The sequence below is a fragment of the Grammomys surdaster genome, unplaced genomic scaffold (genome assembly GCF_004785775.1).
Source record: "Grammomys surdaster isolate TR1022 unplaced genomic scaffold, NIH_TR_1.0 219, whole genome shotgun sequence".
Lineage (NCBI taxonomy): Eukaryota > Metazoa > Chordata > Mammalia > Rodentia > Muridae > Grammomys > Grammomys surdaster.
The window spans coordinates 1,550,207-1,571,685 of record NW_021604664.1 but is presented as its reverse complement, the minus strand read 5'-3'; the positions used below and the strand labels follow the sequence as shown (position 1 = coordinate 1,571,685).

At 45.7% G+C, this 21,479-nt stretch overlaps 1 protein-coding gene across 6 annotated transcripts in view; it reads left to right on the top strand.

Annotated features, from left to right (window-relative positions):
* Ehmt1 (euchromatic histone lysine methyltransferase 1) overlaps positions 1 to 2,329 on the top strand; it is a 134,817-nt gene extending 132,488 nt beyond the window's left edge. For all 6 annotated transcript variants that reach the window (XM_028772798.1, XM_028772803.1, XM_028772800.1 and 3 more), the window contains 2 exons: positions 712 to 887; positions 1,033 to 2,329. In XM_028772798.1, coding sequence (XP_028628631.1) covers positions 712 to 887; positions 1,033 to 1,213 — 357 coding nt within the window. In that variant the 3' untranslated portion in view covers positions 1,214 to 2,329. The remainder of the gene's footprint in view (positions 1 to 711; positions 888 to 1,032) is intronic.
* Positions 2,330 to 21,479: the final 19,150 nt, after the last annotated feature.

The following is a 21,479-nucleotide window of genomic DNA, read 5'->3' as shown; positions in this document are numbered from 1 at the left end:
CACACACACACACACACACACACACACACACACACACACACACACACTGTGTGTTGAATAGTCGTACCCAAGCACCACAGCTGGGATGGCCCATAGCAACAAGCTCTAGATGTGCAATGTGGGCAGTCCCAGACCTGCCTGCGGACTTCCAGGTGCCCGTTTAGTCCTGGGCCGCTCCTTGTCATTGTTTAGGACAGTTTCCTGGTCTTCCTGCATGTCAGGACTGCCCTCTGCAGCAAAGGCCTCCTTTGCCGTGCAGTATTCATGCCAGGGGAGCTTCTCACACAGGATCTCTGTGAAACAACTCTGTAAATGGCTCAAGAGTTAGCACAGCCAAGTAAGCACATCTTGATTCTACAGTCCCTCTGTGCTCAGAAACAACCACAGACTCTGGGCAGAGTTTTGTGGGACAGAGACACTTAGAATCCTGTCCTCCTCTGTGTCCCAGGTTAGAATTGTGCTCCTTCCTCTGGCACTGTAGGATTTAGTGCAGCATGGCCTGTGGCTACCTTCAGGCCATAACAGAAGTCTGCTTTGCTCAACCCTGAATGGTCACTGTGGGACACAGAAGAAAGTTCTTTAATCCTGGCAGAGCCACTGTCCAATTTCTGATTTTCAAGACCACAGTGCTGGTGTCTGGGGTAAGGACCTGTCCTGGAGTGGCCACTCGCTGCAGCCTGTTATCGACCCTTTCGCTCTTTTACCCCAAAGGATGGAGAGGTATACTGCATTGACGCTCGGTTCTATGGGAATGTCAGCCGGTTCATAAACCACCACTGCGAGCCTAACCTTGTGCCTGTGCGAGTGTTCATGTCACACCAGGACCTACGGTTTCCCAGGATTGCCTTCTTCAGTACCCGCCTGATTCAGGCTGGGGAACAACTGGGGTATGTACAGCCACAGGCACAGTGTCACCCTGGCTGGGTGGCTGTGCTTTCTGCCTTCCTAGCCATGACTATGCTCCCAGCACGTAGGCTTGGGTGGGACAGCTCAGGGGTACTTGAGTTATCTTACCTGAGTTTCTTCCCCCAGGTTCGACTACGGGGAACGCTTTTGGGACGTCAAGGGCAAGCTCTTCAGTTGCCGGTGTGGGTCTCCCAAGTGTCGACACTCAAGCGCAGCCCTGGCCCAGCGGCAAGCCAGCGCAGCCCAGGAGGCTCAGGAGAATGGCCTTCCAGATACCAGCTCTGCAGCTGCTGCTGACCCCCTATGAGCTGCCAGTGGGGCCAATAGGACTCTCAAAATCAGATTCTGGTGACTGCAGTTTAGAGAGGAAGAAAGTCTGCACATGTCCAAGAGGAGCTGGAGGTGTGGACACCTCCCAGGAATGTTCTGGGCCTGAGGCGTTCATTTCAGCTGGCCCAGTGCTCAGGACAGAGCATGCCTCTGGGCCTGCACCTCAGAGACCTGGGACTCCATGTTGCAGAACTTGTGAGTTACTGGTGGTAACTGTGCTGCAGCGCTTCCCACGTCTCCCTCTGGTCTCCGAGGCCCATGCTCCACTGCCAGTTTTGTTTGTATACTGTCTGGTCACGCTCCTGTATGGCACTCACCAAGGCCATCGTCACCTCCACGCTGCTCCTTTAGACCTGCTGCCCACAGCCTGTGTCGCTGGCACCAGCTCCCATGTGCCACTGGAGGACACTCGCTCCCTTACAGCCTTGGAGAGTTTGGCTAACCCACCACTCATTTTGATGAAATGTGGGTTTGCTTTTTAAAGAAACCCTATATCTAGCCCTATATATCAAGCCTCTTACTGGTGTTTCTTTGCGAGGAAGCAGGTTGGTGTACAGGCATACCCTGTACTGGTCCCAGCCAGTTCCGTTGACGCAGGCACCTCTTGTTGATTTCTAAGCCACATGCTATGATGATGAATAAACTCGTTTGTTTTTTACCATTACTGAACATTAGGACAAAGAATAAAAACACAAAACACAGACAACGGTGCTGAATCTGGTGTGGTCTCTACTCACCACATGAAAATAAACTATCAACTGTAAAAAAAGAACAAATTGATTTTAGAATAAAGTGCAGGAAAAACTTTTTTAAAATGTTAGTCTTGTAGTTGAATAAATTTGCCGTCACCTTTTGTGTGATGGCCTGGCAGGTCATGTACTTTTTTTTGGCATATACCTTTCTAAATACTGTAATTAGTGCAGCAACAGTGGGGTTTTTTTGTGTGACTCTTCTAAAACATTCATAATGCAGTCATGTTTATTTTTTTTCTGTTAAAATGTTTTTTGACAGTTTTAAGAGCAGTCTTTTGGCTCAGACCATTTCTTGTTCTGTTTTCAATGAAATCAATAAAAAAAAAAGTACTTTAAATGGAGTTTTCATTATGACACATTCTTTCCCCTGGTTTCTACAAATCCCTAGCCCTTCTACTCTGGGTGCTACGCTCAGGAGTTAGCGTGAGTTTCTGCAAGTCTGCCAGGCCACACCCAAGCCTGGAGGGCTGTCTGTTTGCTTCCTTATCCATGTACTGGTGCCCAGTGTCCAAGGTTGAGAGCCATTCTGAAGGAGCAGGTGAGTCCCCATATATGTGAAAGTCTTCATTGGGACACTGAAGGTGGACGGGACCAAGCTCTTTCCTCCCTGCCTACAAGTGATGCCTGCAATCTTCCTTCCATAGGCACCCTAGACAAAGCAGCACCTCTGTGCTCCATGATGTCTGGCCTTGTTCACTACAGGAGAGCTTGTAAGCTCAATGAAAAATTGATCAAAGCCTTTATTTTTCAATGCATGGAGTTCACTCGGTGAGACCTTTTCTAGAAGGAAGATAGCTATCTCACTTTACAGATAGATAGTTAAGCAGGCTGCCTTGGCCTGGAGGCTGTCCAGTCCATGGCCCCACCATCACTGCTGCATCCTACAGCTGTAGGATAGCTCTGAGCAAGTGAGGTGCTGGGAGACCAGAGGAGGAGCCATGCTGTGCAGGTCGATAGAAACTGAAGCTCACGGCAGTTCTCCATATGCTCCCTTTCCTGACTCTGTGGAAACACTCCTCCATACCACATCTCTCTCAGGGTGGAGGTGCCCAAGTTAATATAATCAGATCTGTGTGGTGTTGGGTGTGTTGTGTGCTTCAAGCAGCATCAATACCTAAGCTTTTGCTGACGGATATGGGCCTATTTCCAAAATTTCACTAATAAAACCTGTGCTGGAAAGAATTTTGTTCATTGTTTTTTTTACTAGCTCTGTTCTTGGGAAAGGCCATCTCAGGGTTTCTGTTGATGTGAGGGGACATCATGACCATAGCAGCTCTTAAAAGGGAAACATTTCATTGGGCTGGGTTACAGGTTTGGAGGTTTAGGTTTAGTTCATTATTGTCATGGCAAGAAACATGCTGGTGTGCAGGCAGATGTGGTGCTGGATAAGTAGCCAAGAGTTCTTCATCTGGATTGATGGACAGGAAGAGAGAGGGATACTGGGTCTGGATTGAGCATTTTAAAACCTTAAAGCCTACCCCAAGTTACATGTTTCCTCTAACAAGGTCACACCTACTCCAACAAGGTCAGAAGTCCTAGTCCTTTCGAATAACGCCTTCCCTACGAGCCTATGGGCATCGTTTTCATTCAAGCCATCTCAAATTGATAAGAGGACATGTGTTGTTCTGTGCTAGCCACAGAATACCAAGACCTGCCTGCCACAAATGTTGAGAACTAAACACCCTGCTGAAGGCCACCTGAAGTCTTGGTGGACACCAAAGATCTTTAGGCTGGTACGGAAGTCCCCACTAAATAATCAGAATACATCCGGAGTTTAGAATTTCTGCCTAGCCAGTGAGCACCTCCACATGTCGTGTGTGTGTGTGTGTGTGTGTGTGTGTGTGTGTGTGTGTGTGTTACATCCTTCCTACATATAGTGCCCTCATAACTCTGGGATGGCCTCATGAATCTTTATTTCCCAGTTAACGCAGTTGACTTTTGCCTCCCTATCTACCTTTCCGTTAACAGTAACTTTGTAGTGTTTTACTGAACTGGCATAAAATGAATTAGGTACACTCTGACATTCTTTTCATTGTCTACAGGGAAACACTGTAGTGTGGTGTTTTTGTGTTCTTTGGTTATTGATGGCATCAATATTTGCTGCAAAGTAGGTGTCCCCTCCTGTGAACTACCTCTACAGTATCCCACTCTGCTGTATCTTGCTGATATTTCTATGAGCTTTGCATATGCTACAGTTTTATATACACATGCTAAATTTAAATTTTTCTGTGGCAGAGTATGTCTTTTGACTTCTGGTTGTATAATCTATTTAGAAAGAACTCCAGGGCCAGTCATAGTGGCATACACCTTCAGTCCCAGCACCTGGCAGATAGAGACAGGTGGATCTATGTAAATTTGAGATCAGCTTGACTACCCACGGCTTCATAGTGAGACCATGTCAGATAGAGGGAGAAGCAGAGCCGGAGAGAGACTGGACCCAAGGCCTTGCACTGGGCAAGTGCTCTATCACTACATTTCTCTTATTTTTATTTTGAGGCGGTCTCCTCACTGGGGTGATAGGCATGCTCTTCCATAAAAGCATGTTCATAAAAGCAGCAGCTCTGGTACCATCTTTTTAGAAGTGGAGTTCAGTGTGTGGTGACTCTAAATTGACAAGGCATGGTTTTAAACCATAGGTCTCGTCATTCTGACTGCACACATTCTGCCATGTGTCTTTGCCAAGGAATCTTACTATTCCTTCACTCAGTCAATGCCCTGTCTTCTTCCAGTCAGCCGCCACAACCTCGAGTTGTCTCCAGAGTTGATTCCTTCCATCACAAGTTGTTTGTCTGTTCTAGACTTCATAGAAGTCAGCCAGTGCTTATAAGGTGACCTAGCTTTGGTCTGGGTTGTCTACTCTTGTCTGTAAAGCATTACTGTATTGATCTTTTTCATTTACCTCCCCCACCCCACCCCTGGAAAGAGTTTCATACTAAGAGAATATAGTTACACTTTCCTATGCGTGTCTTTCCTAGTTTCAGCAGTGATCATTAAAGCATTTGTATGCAGCTGCTTTTGTTTATCTGGGATGACTATTGGAAGTAGATTGGCTAACCCATGTAGTATGTAAGTACACACTGCTATCTATGGCTGCACTATCGTACATGCATGCTAGTTATGAGCACTTGACTCCCTTTCCCATGCTAGGGCCCAGACATACCACTGAGCTTCAGCCTAAAATCTACAAAAGAGCACTTGCCACTTGCATCCTCAGGAACAAAAGTGCTTTCCCCCTACTCCCCTGCATCTCCTTCTCTCTTATGTCCTCCATTGATTTTTTTCAGAAGGAAGTAGAACATTCTTTTTCTATATTCTTCTAAAGCTCATCATGGCCTAGCTGTGATGTCATGGGTTGGAGTTTGACCACTCTCTTCATGAGGTATTAGGGTGGAAATTTAATCCAAATGTGGTGTGCAAAGGGGGACCTTTCTTAGAGGTTTAAGATGGAATGAGGTCATCAGAGTGGTGCCATTGCTCAGTCATGTTTCTGTGTAGGCAGGAGAGAAAGCATCCTCGCCCTCTCTTGTCATGTGGTACCTTGTAGGACCATGAAAGGATGATTTGATCTCCTGTAGAGCACTGGCTTTGAGATAGCTGGAGACCCAACAGGTGTCCATTGCTTGTGTAGGAACGACACATATCTCACCACGCCCCCGGATTCCAGACTCCTGACACACGGTCTAAGATCTCCATTTGATCTGCGCCTTGCAGTCAACGTAGGGCTACAGGTAGAGGGCGTGACTACAGGCTTCAGCCTCCAGAGATTTCCATATTAAAATGAGTTACCTAAAGGCCAGAGGGCGTAGCTAATTAAGTTATTCCCTCCCAGATACTTCCTCCTCCTCCCTATTTAAGTTAGCCGGCCCCCTGCCCCCCCCACCCCCCCGCGCTTAAGTGAGTGTGCACATCTAGGCCATCTATCATACACCATGTCAATAAAGCTCCTGGAACCCTGGACTTTCCCGTGTTATTGGTGCTGCCTTCGTGGAGTTCCTCTCTGCATTCCAGCTACAGGGACCACCTCTTCAACAAGCAGCCATTCCAAGCCAAGCGAGCACTTCCTGCCGGGCTCCGTGCCAGAGCTCTCTCTGTCCCCCTTTCCTCTCTCAGCAAGCAGGCTGGTCGTGTGCGCCGCGTGGTCCCTGCCTCCATTCTGCAGCAGTCTCAGTGGTGTTCCTGGCTGTCTCCGGGCTCAGAGTCCCCCCACCCCCCAACGAGAACTCTGCGCCACCCACTAAATCAGGCTGAGTTCGCTCCCGCCCGGGTGCTAGCCCCGCTGTGTCCGCTTGGCATGAGCTTCCCTGCGGTGGACCGCCGCCTCCCTGAGGCACCTGCCCCAGGACAGAAGACGCCCGGACCAACAACGCAACCGAAATCCACGCCTGCTCCTGCTCGCACGCGGGCCCATCAACTTTTCCCTGCAGTACCTTTTTGTTCCCTCAGGCCCCTGACAGCAAGATGGCTATCACCAGATGTGTCTGGGACCTTAGACCAGGATTGTGACCCGCAATAAGCTTCCTGTTTTTATGTTAGCCTGTCGCAAGTTCTGCATTTTATTAAAGTATTGAAAAACAGGCTATACAAATTGTACATGGGCTAGTCAGGGTGGCACATGGCTTTCATTGAAACACTTGGGAGATTAAAAATCTCTGTGATTTTTAAGGCTATAAGGTTTATAGTGAGTTCTAAGGGGGCAAAGACAAAAATTAAACCACAAATATTATAGTTTTAGATTTTGTTTTGAGTACAATTCATTTTCTATTAACTTTTGTGAGTGGACCAACATAGATATTGAGCAGATTTTGAGCAGACACCTAACAGGTCCAACCTCATTTCTCAACTAGAAACGTCTTTACTCTGAATGAGCTCTAGTAGGAGAATAGTGTGGAAAAACAGGAGCATCAAGATTCTTACATGAAAGAAATCAGTCACAGAAAAAACTAACAGCCCCTGCCCACCCACACGGCCCACCCACCGCCCACCACAGCCCGCCCACCAGCACAGCAGAAAAAGTCCATACACTAGAATATAAGCCCCAAGCATAGCATCTCAGCTGTTAGCCCGTCTCACTCCCAAGGCCCACTTCTTTGTTTCAAAGTGCTTGCTTTCTTAATTCATACTTTAAAAATATTTTTCTGTTTCTACTACTGTCTGTGAGCCACTGGTTTATTTGCTTGTTCCAGGACACAATCTGGAAACCCCAGCTAGGTGTCCTCTGGTCTAGAACCGTGCCTGTAGCAGAACAGCATTAGTGCGTTGGAGAATTCCAAGCAGCTTATGCTTATTCCTAAACTATATATTTTTTCTCTGCCTTGTTGTTTTTCTGTACACAAATATTGTAGTCTTATTAGTATAATCTTAAATGACAAAATCACATATAACATGTCAACTTCTACTGTAAGGCCCCAGAAGAGGCTCGGACCCCCACTCAAGTCCCAGGAACCAGTGCTCACCCCAATGACCACTGAGGTTGGTACTTGATGCAATCAAAGCAAGAGGCTTTTACTTGGGAACCAGCACGCTGGGACTCAAGAGGGAAGGAGAGTGAGGGCCCCAAACATCAAAATACACAGGTTTATAAAGACAAAAGCCACAGGCTGGGAGGGGGCTGGGGAATAGGGGCTTCCTAGGCGGGACGCTCTTGACTGTTTTTCTTATCGGTACACAGCTGGGAAAACTGAGGAGTCAGGATGCTCCAGGCAGGAGTGCTCTCTCTCTCTCTTATCAACACACACACAGCTACAGTTTTCAGAAATATTTTGTACGTTCCTGCCCTGGGGCCCTTCCCCGTGAGTTCACGAGTTCATGGTCCCATGTTATTCTGAGATACTGGCCAATTAAAAATTTTTTTCTTACACTACCTCTCAAAAAACAAAAACAAAACACTGATAATATTTTGTTGACCTTTAAATCAACTTTAGTGGAATCTCCTCTGCGTGATATAAAATGTTAAATATCTGTTGAGTTTTGACCACTACACGAACATTAATATATATTTTTGGAAGTTTTATTATATTTTTCCTTTTCTCACTTAGGCCTATAGTCCATCAAGAATTTTTGTGGAAAGTGTAAGACATGATAGATTTTTTTTTTTTACTCCATATGGAAATATAAAGAAGCCTTTATTCCCTAGAGACAGTACTGGAGACCAGAGGGAAGGGCTGCCAACGACTTAGTGAAACTCTCAAGGGGTCACTGACACAGATTGTCCCTTTGCGTTTGAGATTCGTTAGGAGAGTTAGTAATGTCACAGAAAGTCAGCCTGGCAGGGACTCTGAAGAGAGTGTAGGTGCATGAGGCAAAGCAGGGGATCATGTTCTTTGGTCTCAAATAGAGGAGGAGGCTTTCATGGTATAGTTGATAAGTAGCCCATAGTATGAGTTTGCAGTCAGGTTGTCTCTGACTCTTGGTTGATGGGAAAGACATGTTCTACCCTTGCTTTAATGTGTATCTGTCACCTGGGATGTTCTATTTGTAGCCCCAGATAGCCTAGGGTACTTAGTAAACTTCTATGGTAGTTTGAATGAGAGTGCCCCCATAGGTTAATATATTTGAATGCTTAGTCTCCAGTTGCTGGAAATGTTTGGGAAAGATTAGGAGGTGTGACCTTGTTGGAGGAAGTGTCACTGGGCCGGGTTTTGGGATTTCAAACCCACACCATTCTGACTCTAGATCCTCTCTCTGCCCCTTGTCTGTGCTTATGGATAACAGGTAGGCTCTCAGCTACTGCTCCAGCATCAGCCTCCCTGCCTGCTGCCATGCTCCCCACCATCATGGTCATGGACTCACCCTCTGAAACTAGAAAGTGAGCCCCAATTAAATGCTTCCATCTATAAGTTGCCTTGGTCATGGTGATTTGTCACAGCAATAAGAAAACAACTCAGACAGAACTTGGTATCAGGGACTGGGATGCTGCTGTGACAGCTTGACCATACTGTTTATTGGGAAATTAGGGATTACTTTGGACCTTGTTCCAGGAAAGTGGTTGAACAATGTAACAGGAACCATCCCTAGCAGTTTGGAAGCCAGTAGTGCTGATAGCTGTGTGGACTGTAGAAGTCCATCGCAAGAGGTTTCAGAGGAGGACAATATTAGCAAGTGGCTAGGCACCATTCTTGTGGTACTTGGAAGAAGAATGTGGTTGGTTTTTGCTCCTGTGCTGAGAATCCGCCCCAGGCTACGTTGAAGAGTTCTGGACTAATTTCCCAGCAGAGGTGATTTCAAGACAGCCTAATATTGACTGGCACATGGTTATTAGTGCTGACTCTTAGGCAGGTCCGCAATGGAACAGTGCCAGTGGGGCAAAAGGAGATAAAAACTGTACAGTGTGAGGAGAAAGAGTCCCAGGAAACTTAATGGAGGAGCCATGGCTTGTGCGGAAAGGGATGAAGAGAGACCGGAAGAAAGGCAGTGGTATCCTCGAGGCAGGACTCCACCCAGCCAATCCTACAGCCTGTGAATAGAAAGGTCCTGAGGAATTGTCTGCTCCTAAAGTCAAAGTTTATGCAAATGTGATCCAAGGAGGGAGCCAGGTTCCAGACCAAGCAGGCAGCAGTTGGTAGCATTGGCCATGTGGTTCTGGCTATACAGTCGGCATGGATACAGGCATAAGGGGTTGTGGAATCTTCCTCTGAAGTTAAGGAAAGCTGCTGGGGGCCAGGTGTGTGGCAGGAGAGGCCCTGATGGAGGCCCAGAGAGGCCATTAAGTAAAGGTCTGAAAGTGAAGCCTGGGTGCGTTGGAGGCTCCCAAGATGCTGGAGCCTTGGGATGTCTGCTAGGGAGAGCTACAAACTGGCCATGGAATCAGCCCAAGAGACAAATGTGTTGCAGTCAGCAGAGCTGGAAGGGCAGAGCCATTAAGACCTTTGCCATCAGACACAGAACTAGTCCTATACCTTTGGAGTTTGCCCTGCTGGGCTTCAGTCTTGCTTTTGTCCAGTATTTCCTCACTAGGCCCCTTTACTCTCTTCTGGAATGGTCATCTTTACTCAGTTCCAATGTATGTTAGGAAGTATCGGAGAGAACAGTTAACAATTTGACTTGAGTTTAGACTCTGAAACTGTGCCTAGACTGAAAGACCACAGGGACTTTAGAAGTTGGACCAAGTGTGTGCTTTTGTTTTCGTTTTTGCATTATGATATGGCAGCAAGCCTGTGGCTGCCAAAGAGTGGAATGTGGTTTAATGAGAATGGTCCCGGTAAACTCAAAGGTTTGCAAATGCTTGGTGCCCGTGGGTGGAAGTGTTTGGGAAGGTTGGAGGAGGTGTGTCACTAGGGGTCAAATCTGAGGTTTCAGAAGCCCACACCATTCCCAGTTAGCTCATACTCTCTCTGCCTCATGCTTGTGGGTCAGGACATGAAGTTTCAATGTCATGCCTGCCTGCCATCATGATCTCACTCTGAACAGGTAAGTCCCAAGAACCTTTTAGTTTTATAAGTTTCCTGGGTCCTGGTGTTTTATCACCTCAGGAGAAAAGAAACTGAGCCGACTTCCTTTGGGAAATTGAGAATTGGGCATTGCAGAAGCAAGGTTCCTGCCCTTTCTTTCTTTTTTTTTTCTTTTTTTTTTTTTTTTTTTTTTTTTTTTTTTGCTTTTCATTTTCTTTTAAACAGAAGCTGTGAGGGAGAGAGAGGAGCTGCTGCAGGTAGACATGACCTGAGGAGCTCCCAGTCACCTAACAGTAAGTTTTCCAGAATAACTTCATCATCAAACATCTCAGCCCGACATGGGTGCCTCAGTCCAGCATGGAAAAGTCCCTAACCCCAATACACATTCACCTTCTATCAACTCTGACCCCCAAGACCATGTGCACCCAGGGCAAAAGAACGGCAGCTCTTCACAATGGTGATGCCATCATCACCATCACCCTCGTCCTGGCTAGCACTGATTTTGCTCATTTCCTTGCAGCAATTTGGGGCCAAACCTATGTATAGGTCACCACATCTTACTGTGTATAGAGGTCACCACATCCTGCTGGCCTTCTTTGTGGCAATGGTTGTGCGTGCTTGAAGGAGAGAGCCACACTGGATGTTCAATTAGCCTTGCTCTTTTGTCTAAGGTCAGTTGATGTAGTACGGGTCTAATTCTAACTCGGGGCTTTCTGTTGCATCTTAGTAATCAATATACCTGCATCCTTCAGTATGTAATCACTAGTTCTTTGTAAGGAAGTCTACATGTGTGTGTCCACACAGCGTTTGTACACGCCACAGTGAGGATACAGAAGTCTGAGGACAACTTTCAGGAATTAGTTCTTGCCTTCAACTCTGGTGTGGCAGTTTGTCTAGTTGTTTCTGTTACTCCAGGCTAGCTCGTTCATAAGCTTCCAGATCATTCTTATGCCTCTGTTAATTTTACCACAGGTGTAATGCTATGTGGTACGATGTCCTGGTATAACAGGTACACGCCTCTGTGTCCAACTGTTTCTTTATATCTCCCTGGCGGCCCCTGTAGGAAGTCATGAACAAGCAACATCAGAGATCTGACTTCGTTTGTTTCATGTGGTGTTGACTGAGTTTCCATGTTTACCCTGGAATCTGTTGATCAGGAGCTAATGCTCTGGAATTTTCATTTATGTTGTGTTGACTCTGACAGCTCAGCCACATTCAGTCTTGCTGACTTACTCACTTGCTCCTTCTCCCTCTCCACCCCTCTCCCTCATTCCTTCTCCTTCCCTTCCTTCCCTCCCTCCCCACTCCCTTTGATCAGCCTTGAAATTTTTTTTTAGCAGTTTTTTAGCTTATCCTCTTCAGAGAGCTATAACTTTTCCTTTCTCAGGTAGATACTGACCACACTTTGCTAGATCTATAGCCTGCTTGAATTTTAGTGATGCTATATGTGGTGGTGTTTTACTTTTGTTGTAGGAGGAATAACAGCCTGAGGAGTTCTTTTAGAGCCCTCCAGGTGAGTGCTGGGCACTGAACCCCGAACCTCTGCAAGAGCCCTAACTGCTGAGCCATCTCTCTAGCCATATGAAGATTGGGTTTTGTTTAAATACTTTTCTTTATTTTAAATAAATTTTAAGACTTGCTTTATTTTTATGTGTATAAGTGTTTTGCCTGCATGAATATATGCGCACCATGCATGTGCCTGGTGCCTGAGAAGGGCAGAAGAGAGCCTTGGGTCCCCTGGAGTACAATACTAAAGTTACAGACGTTTGTGAAGCATCATATGGGTGCTGGGAACTGAGCCTGGGTCCTCTGTAAAGCAACACATGCTCTTAACCCCTGGGCCATCTCTCCAGCCCCATACTTTTCTATTTTAATTCACACAGAGTGATATTTCTTCCTTAGCTGATTAATAAGGTGAATTACATTCATTCATATTGAATTTTGTATTTTTGTTTTGTTTTATCTGTTTGAGATTGTCTTAAATTGTAGCCTCTACTGTCCTGGAGCTGACAGTGAGAGCTGATAACCTTCCCACCCCCAAAGTCCGTCTTTGGAGTCCTGGCATAAGATAGGTTTTAAGTAGAAAGCAAGAGATGTGTGGAAGTAAGTAGTTTGTCCATGGGTCCTGTCCATCACTCTAAGTCTCTGCTACAAGATCAACTGACAGGTTCCTCTTCTGTCTTGCTCCCAGGGCTCTCTAGTTGTCTCTTCCTCCAGAAAGAACAGATTGCTGGGGAAATTCTAATATCCCTGGGGGTTTATTGTTTTAGTAGTCTGATAGCAAAAGAGAGGTACAAATATCTCTTTAAAATATATTCATTCCTGCAAGGCAGATCTGTCTTAGTTAGGGTTTTACTGCTGTGAACAGACACTATGACCAAGGCAAGCCTTATAAAGGACAATATTTAATTGGGGTTGGCTTACAGGTTCAGAGGTTCAGTCCATTATCATCAAGGTAGGAACATGGCAACATCCAGGCAGGCACGATGCAGGAGGAGCTGAGAGTTCTACATCTTCATCTGAAGGCTGCTAGAAGACTGACTTCCAGGCAGCTAGGATGAGGGTCTTAAAGCCCACACCCACAGTGACACACCTACTCCAACAGGGCCACACCTACTTCAACAAGACCACACCACCAAATAGTGCTACTCCCTGGGCCGAGCATGTACAAACCATCACAAGGTCTCACAGGGAACAGCTTATGGGAGTCACTTCTCTCCATATACAATGTGTGTGGAGATTAGCCTCAGGTTCTCCTTCTTGGTGACAAATGCCTTTACCCACTGAGCCACCTTTCTAGCCTAGGAGTGTGGCTGTATGTGTGTTCTCTTTAAATATTTGTGGATTTTTCAGTGCTTTTTTTTTTTGTGTGTTTTCAAAAATATACAAGGAACCAAGGAGATGGTCATCAGGTAAAAGCATGTGCCCACAGCCTAACAGTCTGAGTTCAATCCCTAGACCCCAGAGATACTGATGACACTGACTCCCAAAAGTTGTTCTCTGACCTCTGTGTACACTCAATCTGCCTATACTCATATATATCATATACATACAATGGTAGTGTATGTCTTTAGTGTTATGCTTTCTATTCAACACAGGCAGCCAGCTTTTCACAACTTTTGGAGGCTGGAGAAATTGCTCAGTGTATAGGAGAACTTGTTGCTCTTGTAGAGACCTGGGTTCACTAATACCTATAACCTTTTGTAACTGCTGCTGTGGGAGATCTGACACTCCTCCTCCCCAGCTGTCATGGGCAACAGGCATGCACATAGTGCACATACATACACATGCGTGAGATGCTCAAGCACAGAGAATACAATTTTAAATTCAAAGAAATGTTCATCTCTAGAATTCTGTTTGTTTGTTTGTTTGTTGTTTGTTTTTGGAAGGTCCAGTTCTTCTGATTCTGTTTAATTGTGAATCACATGCACATGCGCTGTCTGTTTAGTTTCTATTGTTGTTGTTACGTGTGTATATAATGGCAAGACATGTGTGTGCCTCAGATCCTATGTGGAGGTCAGAGGACAGCTTTGTGCATCTGTTGTCTCCCTTCCAGGGCCAAAGCTTGAGAGCAGTGCAGTGGAGAACATACTGGGCTGGCAGGAGTCTTTTGAAAACTCAAAGCCTGCCCCCAGTGACATACCTCCTCAACAAAACCACAGCTCCTCATCCCTCCCAAACAGTTCCACTAACTGGACCAAGAATTCAAATATATGTGCCTAATGGTGGTTATTCTCATTCAAACACCACCTCTGGTAAGGTGGCATGCATCTGTATTCACAGTATTTTCGAGGTGGAAGAGGGACAATCAGGAATTCAAGGCCAGGTTTCTCTAGATATTTGACAGGTTTTTCCCCTGTCAAATCCTGTCTCTTCTCTAAATATATAGAGAAACAAGAGCAGTAGCAAACACTCATTTCCTTCTGTCTGTCCAGCAGCCTACTGGGTTTACAAATACAAGTTCCTTTGTTTTTCATGGTGACTGTCTTTAGGATGATCGCTACCACCCCCAGCCCTGCCATGAGCAGCCAGCATGGCGTTTATACAGCTCTTAAAAGCAAAGCTGTGATGTTCAGAGTGTCTGCTGCAGGCCTAGTGTATTGCAGTTGTTGCTTCCTCTCAGGATAGTCCCATCAGATGTATGCCCAGAGTCTAAAAGCCTGCACGGCTATCAGAATTGTAGTCCCAAGGGCTGAAAGTTTTTTAGGAAGAGTGTGAAGTAACCTCTCTCATCCTTTCCCTAGTTCTAGTTGAATCATTAAACCTTTTATTATTGATATTAAAGAGCTCTTTGAATATCTAGAAAATACATTTCTTGTATTATGGATTGGTAGTGTTTTAGATGAAATTATTTAGTTTCCCGATGAAGTTCTTAAGACATTTTGAGTGACTTCCCACAATTTCAACTATTTTTCAATTAGGTGAGCAGTCTTTGCCTGAAGTTGGTGGCTCTCAGCCCCAGCCTAACAGTAAGCCCTGTGGGTTAGGCAGACTTCTGAGCTCCCAGTGCTCGTGTGGGTGGTGGGAAATGACAGGGCTGAGACGTCCTCTCTTTGGCATCATAAGATGATTGCCCTTGTATTGGTGACTTTCTTACTGTTGTGACAAATACCGGTTAGAAACAACTTAAGGAGGGAAGAGGCTGCTTTAAGAAAGGGGAACATGGCAGCAGAGGCAAGTGAGCTGCCACATTTCCTCTGGTCAGGAGGCAGAGAGGCCTGTGGTGTGTGGGTAATGGACCACGCCACCAGACAGAAAACCTGGTGAGGTCGAGTGGATTCAGAAACTCTGGTAATTCTCATATCTGAGAATGGTTGGTGTTTAATCTACTCCTGACCAGGTTCCTGTTCTGGAACACGTGACCATAACACCCCATGGAGAGAATTGTGACAATTAGTCATGTAGGGGCAACTCCCACACCCCTCTCCATGTACATGAGAGACCAAGCCAATAAAAAGCATCTGCTTTTAGACCCCAACCCACAAGAGAGGAAGCAGTACAGACTGGCTCATTCTCAGAGTGTCTGTGCAAAGAAGAAACAAGTCAGAATGGGGACAGAGGCAACCACAGAACCAAGTGTATGTGTCTGTGATGGAGAAGCAGAGATGTGTAGGCTTTTCTGAGACCTGAGCCAGCATGGCCCAGGCTAGGCCTGCAGAGGCATTTGTGGATAAATTTCTATTTGAACTGTGTTTTTGGATCTATTAATTTTGATCAATTCCAACTCAGTTTTATTAATAGATAAAACCTTTGCTCTTGGGTAGATAGCTGATTCCCATAAAACACAGTCACAAACTACAACACTGTACACCGTGCCATCAGCAAGATTATGGCTAATGTCTTCAGCAGTTGTCATTTAATTGCATAGTTCTTACCGAGGAACCACAGACCAAGACCCTTGTATTTATCTGGCCAAGAAGTAAGTGTGGAGGATAGTGTTAACACACCCATCATACCAATTCTCCCTTCTTGACTGGCTGCCTCTTTCAACAATAGACTGAAAACTGAGGAAGGATTTCAACTCTGCACCTCCAGGTTCTGTTGTATTTACTCAGCATCTCAATCCCAGACCCCTTCCACATAATTCTGGCCTTCACAGACCAGTGTAGCCTGGCTTCTTTCACTCAGTGATAGGAGCTACTGTGGTGCACACTGGTGTCCTGCTGAGCCACCAGCTATGTGGACAACCCTGTCTCATCAGCTACGCAGGTTTTCAGAACACAGGAGTCAGCCAGGAGCACCTCTGTGGAGCTTGGTATCCCGTTGCCTCTTGCTCTTCAAAGGCCTCATTAGCCACAGTGTCCCCCTCCTGGGAGTGTTTTTTTTTAAGATCACAATTCATGAAGGCCCATTTACATCAGGGACACCAAGTCCCAACAACTGGGAATTCCAGTTCCAAGTCTTCTCCTGATACCATGTGCATGAGTTTGAGTCTAAAAGATATAGACACAGCTGGATGTGTGTGACACAGCTGGATGTGTGTGGGCTAGATCAAGCCTCATGAGGAGTGATGGCTAGGTAGTATTGAAATTTCTAGAGTTAAACCTGAGACAAGCGGGCAAGCAGCCTGGAGTGTTGTAGTTCCAACTTTAGTGAGGATGACAGACAGACAGGGGGAGCTCTAGAGCAGACAGGTAGGCCGGCAGTGTCTAGATCCAGAGCATAGAGTTGGCCTGTGGTTTCAGGTCAGTGCATGAAAGCAGGAATGTCCTACATGGATTTCCTGCCCTCCTCTCTTCTCTTTTTCTTTAAAAACAATTGAGCAAAGGTAAGACAGTAAGATTGGAAACTTGGTTGGTAAAGTACTTGTCTCAAAGGGTGAAGATCTGAGTGGTCCCTAGAACCCACTTGTAAAAAAACAGATATGATGGTACATACTTATAATTTCAGCTCTGGGAGCTGTGGACAAGCAGGGCCCTGAGGCTTGACTAGCCATTCTACACTGGTTGGTGAGCTTCAGGCTAGTGAGATGCCCTGTGTCCTAAAAGAAGATAGACAGTACCTGTGGTTGATGCCTGGCCTCCACTTGAACACACATACATGTGCACATACATGTGCATGTCTACTTGAACATACATGACCACATACATATAAAAACTGTTCACAAAGGAACAAAGGCCTCTGCTAGGAACTGGGGTAGAGGCTTAGTTATACTTTGGGGACAAGATGTGACTGCTTTCTTTCTAGGTCCTGACAATTTTACCACACTGAGTTAAAAGATAATGGACTGAGGAGTTCACTAGAGGAAATGTGAAGGCAGGTTAGCATTCAGACTGCAGCAGAGCCTCTGCTCATGGCTCCTGTTCAGATGACAGGAAGATGAAGGCAGGTTAGCATTCAGACTGCAGCAGAGCCTCTGCTCATGGCTCCTGTTCAGATGACAGGAAGATGAAGGCAGGTTAGCATTCAGACTGCAGCAGAGCTTCTGCTCATGGCTCCTGTTCAGATGACAGTAAGAAAGCGCAGCCAGAGAGGAAATCAAGGAAGAAAGTGTGAGCAGTCACAGAGTTTCAGAAAGGACCTCGCAGAGGAAGCGCTATGCTGTTCAGATGATGCATATGTTGGAGAGAACATTTGAGCTCCACACTGGGATAACAGGAGAGGTACAAAATCACACCACTGAGGGCTCCAGCTTGTGACAATGCAGATTGACTGAAAGGAGAGAACCTCAGTTGAGGATGCCATCACTCCGGGGGTTCCTCCTCAATATCCTAGGGAGATATTCTCTCAAGGTCAGCCACAGAGACCCAGACAGGCTGCAGTCCAGGAGCTAGGCTACATCTCAAACTGGCAGCAGAATTTGGCAGTATTGTCTACATGGCACTATACTCCAGGCAGGAGAAAGGAAGGATTGAGGGAGTCATGGAGACTCATGCAGAGTTTCCAGAAAGACACAGAGGATAAACCATGTGTGATGGAGTCAGATTTCCTACGGGGAGGCCTTAAGAGGTCATTGAATGAGGTGGTCTAAGCTGAAGCAGAATTTAAATATGTTGGAGATGCCAGGACTGTGATCCCACAGTCGGGTGCCAAAAAAGGCTGTTGGCATGGAGTAGATAGAGCTGGCCTAAGGGAAGTCCGTGTGTTAGAGGTGGCAGAATTGAGAAGGGAGGATCCTTTGCAAGGCTATCAGAGCCTGGATGACAGCACCAAGGGTGTCAGAGCCTGGAAACGGGGATGCAGGCACCAGTGGTCACCCTGAACAGTTTCACTCTTGCGTTGGCCTGATATTTCCTTGCTGTGCCCCCAGTCTCCTATTTGGTTAAAAGAAAATTTACTGGGCTGGAGAGATGGCTCAGTGGTTAAGAGCACTGGCTGCTCTTCCAGAGGCCCTTAGTTCAATTCCCTACAACCACATGGTGGCTCACAGCCCCCTATAAAGTAATCTGATACCCTCTTCTGTCATGGAGACATGCACTCATACATTTAACAGAATTAAAATAATAATAATAATAGCAATAATAATAATAATAAAGGATATTTGCCTGTGTCCTTGTCTATTCATGCTGGGTCTCAGTTAACAGATTGCCTCAAGTCTCAGAAGAGACTGGGCTTTTGAGCAGTGGAAATAGTTTTAAAGACTCTAGGAAATTTTAGAAAGGAAGTAAATGCATCTTGTATTGTTAGATAAGCATGAAAGTTTATGGTTCATGAGTGATATGTTATAACTTAAAAAATATGTGTTTAGAATTGGCACAGTGGGAGGCAGAAGCAGGTGGATCTCTGTGAGTTCAAGACCAGCCAGGGCTACGGTGGTCTCAAAAACAAAACAAAACTTATGTGTTTAGGTATCAAGTTGACAAGGGGTGGAAGTTTCATGGTTCATACTCATTGTCAACTTGACTAGATTTAGAATCAGCACAGAAACACACTTCTGGATGTGCCTCTAAGGCAGTTGCCCTCAACCTGTGATTTGAGACCCCTTTGGGAGGGAATGACCCTTTCATTGTGGTTACCTAAGGCCATCAGAAAAAACATTACAATCCATAACAGTAACAAGATTACACTTATGGCCGGGCGGTGGTGGTGCACGCCTTTAATGCCAGCACTTGGGAGGGAGAGGCAGGCGGATTTCTGAGTTCGAGGCCAGCCTGGTCTACAGAGTGAGTTCCAGGACAGCCAGGGCTACACGGAGAAACCCTGTCTTGAAAAACAAAAACAAAAACAAAAACAAACAAACAAACAAACAAACAAAAAAGATTACACTTATGAAGTAGCAATGAAATAATTTTTTGGTGGTGGGGTGTCACCCAAAGTGAGGAACTGAATTAAAGGGTCTCTGTGAACAACTGCTCTAAGGATATTTCCAAGTAGTTTTCATGGAGGAAGAAGGAAGCATTCCCTGAACACAGGGGGACTGTCTCCTGTGCTGGGTCCTTCACTGAGTCAAGGAGAATGCAAGCTGGGCTCCATCATCCATCTTTCTCTGCTTCCTGCCTGAGGAGACAGGATGACCAGCTGCCCTCTGCCACTGTCGCCATACCAACTGCTACCCCGCCATGGTGTGCTGCACTTCCTCAGAGCCAAACGCCATTCTTCCTTCCTTAAGGTGTTTGTCAGGCATCTAGTCACAGCAGAGAAATAAGTAACTAATCCTATCGTAGCATGAAAACAGGTATAACATCCCAGAAGCAGCAGGACAAATGTGTTGAGTTTTTATTGAAAAGTGACAGGTTTTATTGAAATGTGGAGAGAATGGCCCTACCCAGTAAAGACACACATTGTTGTGATATTAGAAGCTCAGAATCACAAAGATTTTGCCTCTGGCTCTCTATTGATTCTATGCAATTTCTATGAAAACCCTACTATCAGTATATGTTTGATGTGACTGGTTATAAATCTACAAGGGAACTCAAGGATCAAGGAGAGTGAGAAGTTTCCCAAAGAAAATCTAGTGGGGATATTTCATATTTCCATGAAACTTTAGGAGTCCATGCTTTAGACAAATGACTTACCTGGAAGGCAAGCAGGGCCCAGGAATGACAGGCCTTTCCATAAACGGTGTTACAGCAGTTTGATGCTATAATAAAAACAAGTGGATGCCTTCCTCAAATCGTGCAGGAAAGTGTGTTGAAGGGGTTTCAGACAGAAAGTCCAGATCACACCAATGTCAGAGGGAGCACAAGAGAACAAACCTATCCTCGATGCTTCAAAAACATGGCAGAAGGTTACTGTCACAGTGGTGACTATGAAGAACCTCTCAGGGTTCAGTACCTAAAGCACAAAGCCGGTTGGATGGGGAGTCTCATGGAGCCATTCAGAGCACAGCAGTACAGATTCCTTTGAGAGGAGAATTCCTGATGAGGTGGAACCTACTGGGGTTCAAATGTGTTTTACATCATGAAATGTTGGGAGCACAGAGGTCCTTATGCCCACAGATCACTAGGAAAACCAGGAATATTAAGGATGCGGTGTTGTCTTTTCAAAGAGAAAGAGTTCAAGGACAGCCTGGTTTACAAAGTAAGTGTCAGGACAGACAGGGCTACCCTGTTTTGGGAGAAAAAAAATCCAAAAAACAAAAACACAAACCTAAAGCACTTAAGTCATTAATGAGAGCCCAACTTGGGGTACATCTGTGTAGGCATTTCTATAGACTATTAACTGAGGGGAGATGAATGTCTTTGAATGTGGGGAACCTCAGGCTGCTCTCCTGGACTGACTAAAGGGAACAAGAAGAAAGCCAATGCTGGCACCCCCTTTCCCAGCTTCCCACTAGCTGTGGGCATGAAGCTTCGTGTTTCCATGGCCACAGCTCTAGGCCTGCCTTGCTGACATGTCTTTGTGCCCAGGACGACTGCTTCTGTTTCTTCTGCTGCTTCTTGTCAGGCATTTGGCCACATCAACAGGAAAAATAACTGGTACAATATATTTATAGTACATTATAGCTATGAAAACTATGAACTTCCACATCAAAAGAATCACAAAGCAGGGGCTGGAGAGATGGCTCACTGGTTAAGAGCATTGGCTACTCATCCAGAGGACCCCAGTTCAGTTTCTAGCACTCATGTGGCGGCTCTTCACTGTCTAGAACAACAGCCCCAGGGGAATCTGATACCTTCACATAGACATACATGGAGACAAACACCAAGCACATATAAACAAACAAACAAACAAATCACATAAAAACAACCACAAAACAAGAGACAAATCAGAGTAAGGGAAGATGCTGTGATCATTCACTTCTATCAAGGACTTTCGTGGAAGAGAGAAGCCAGCTGAGAAGTGAATGGACACTTTGAACAGCTCCTTCGGAAAGAAAAGCCCTCAGATGCTAACAAAGGGGAGTAGCTGCTCAGACTTGTAAGTCATTAGGGAAATGCAGATTAAAACCAAGGCATGATACTTGAAATATGGAGCAGACTGGCAAAATTAAAGCCAACAACACAGCCGGGCGGTGGTGGCGCACGCCTTTAATCCTAGCACTTGGGAGGCAGAGGCAGGCGGATTTCTGAGTTCGAGGCCAGCCTGGTTGACAGAGTGAGTTCCAGGACAGCCAGGGCTACACAGAGAAACCCTGTCTCGAAAAACCAAAAAACCAAAAAAAACAAAAAACCAAAACCAAACAAACAAACAAACAAAAAGCCAACAACACGAATCTCGGAGG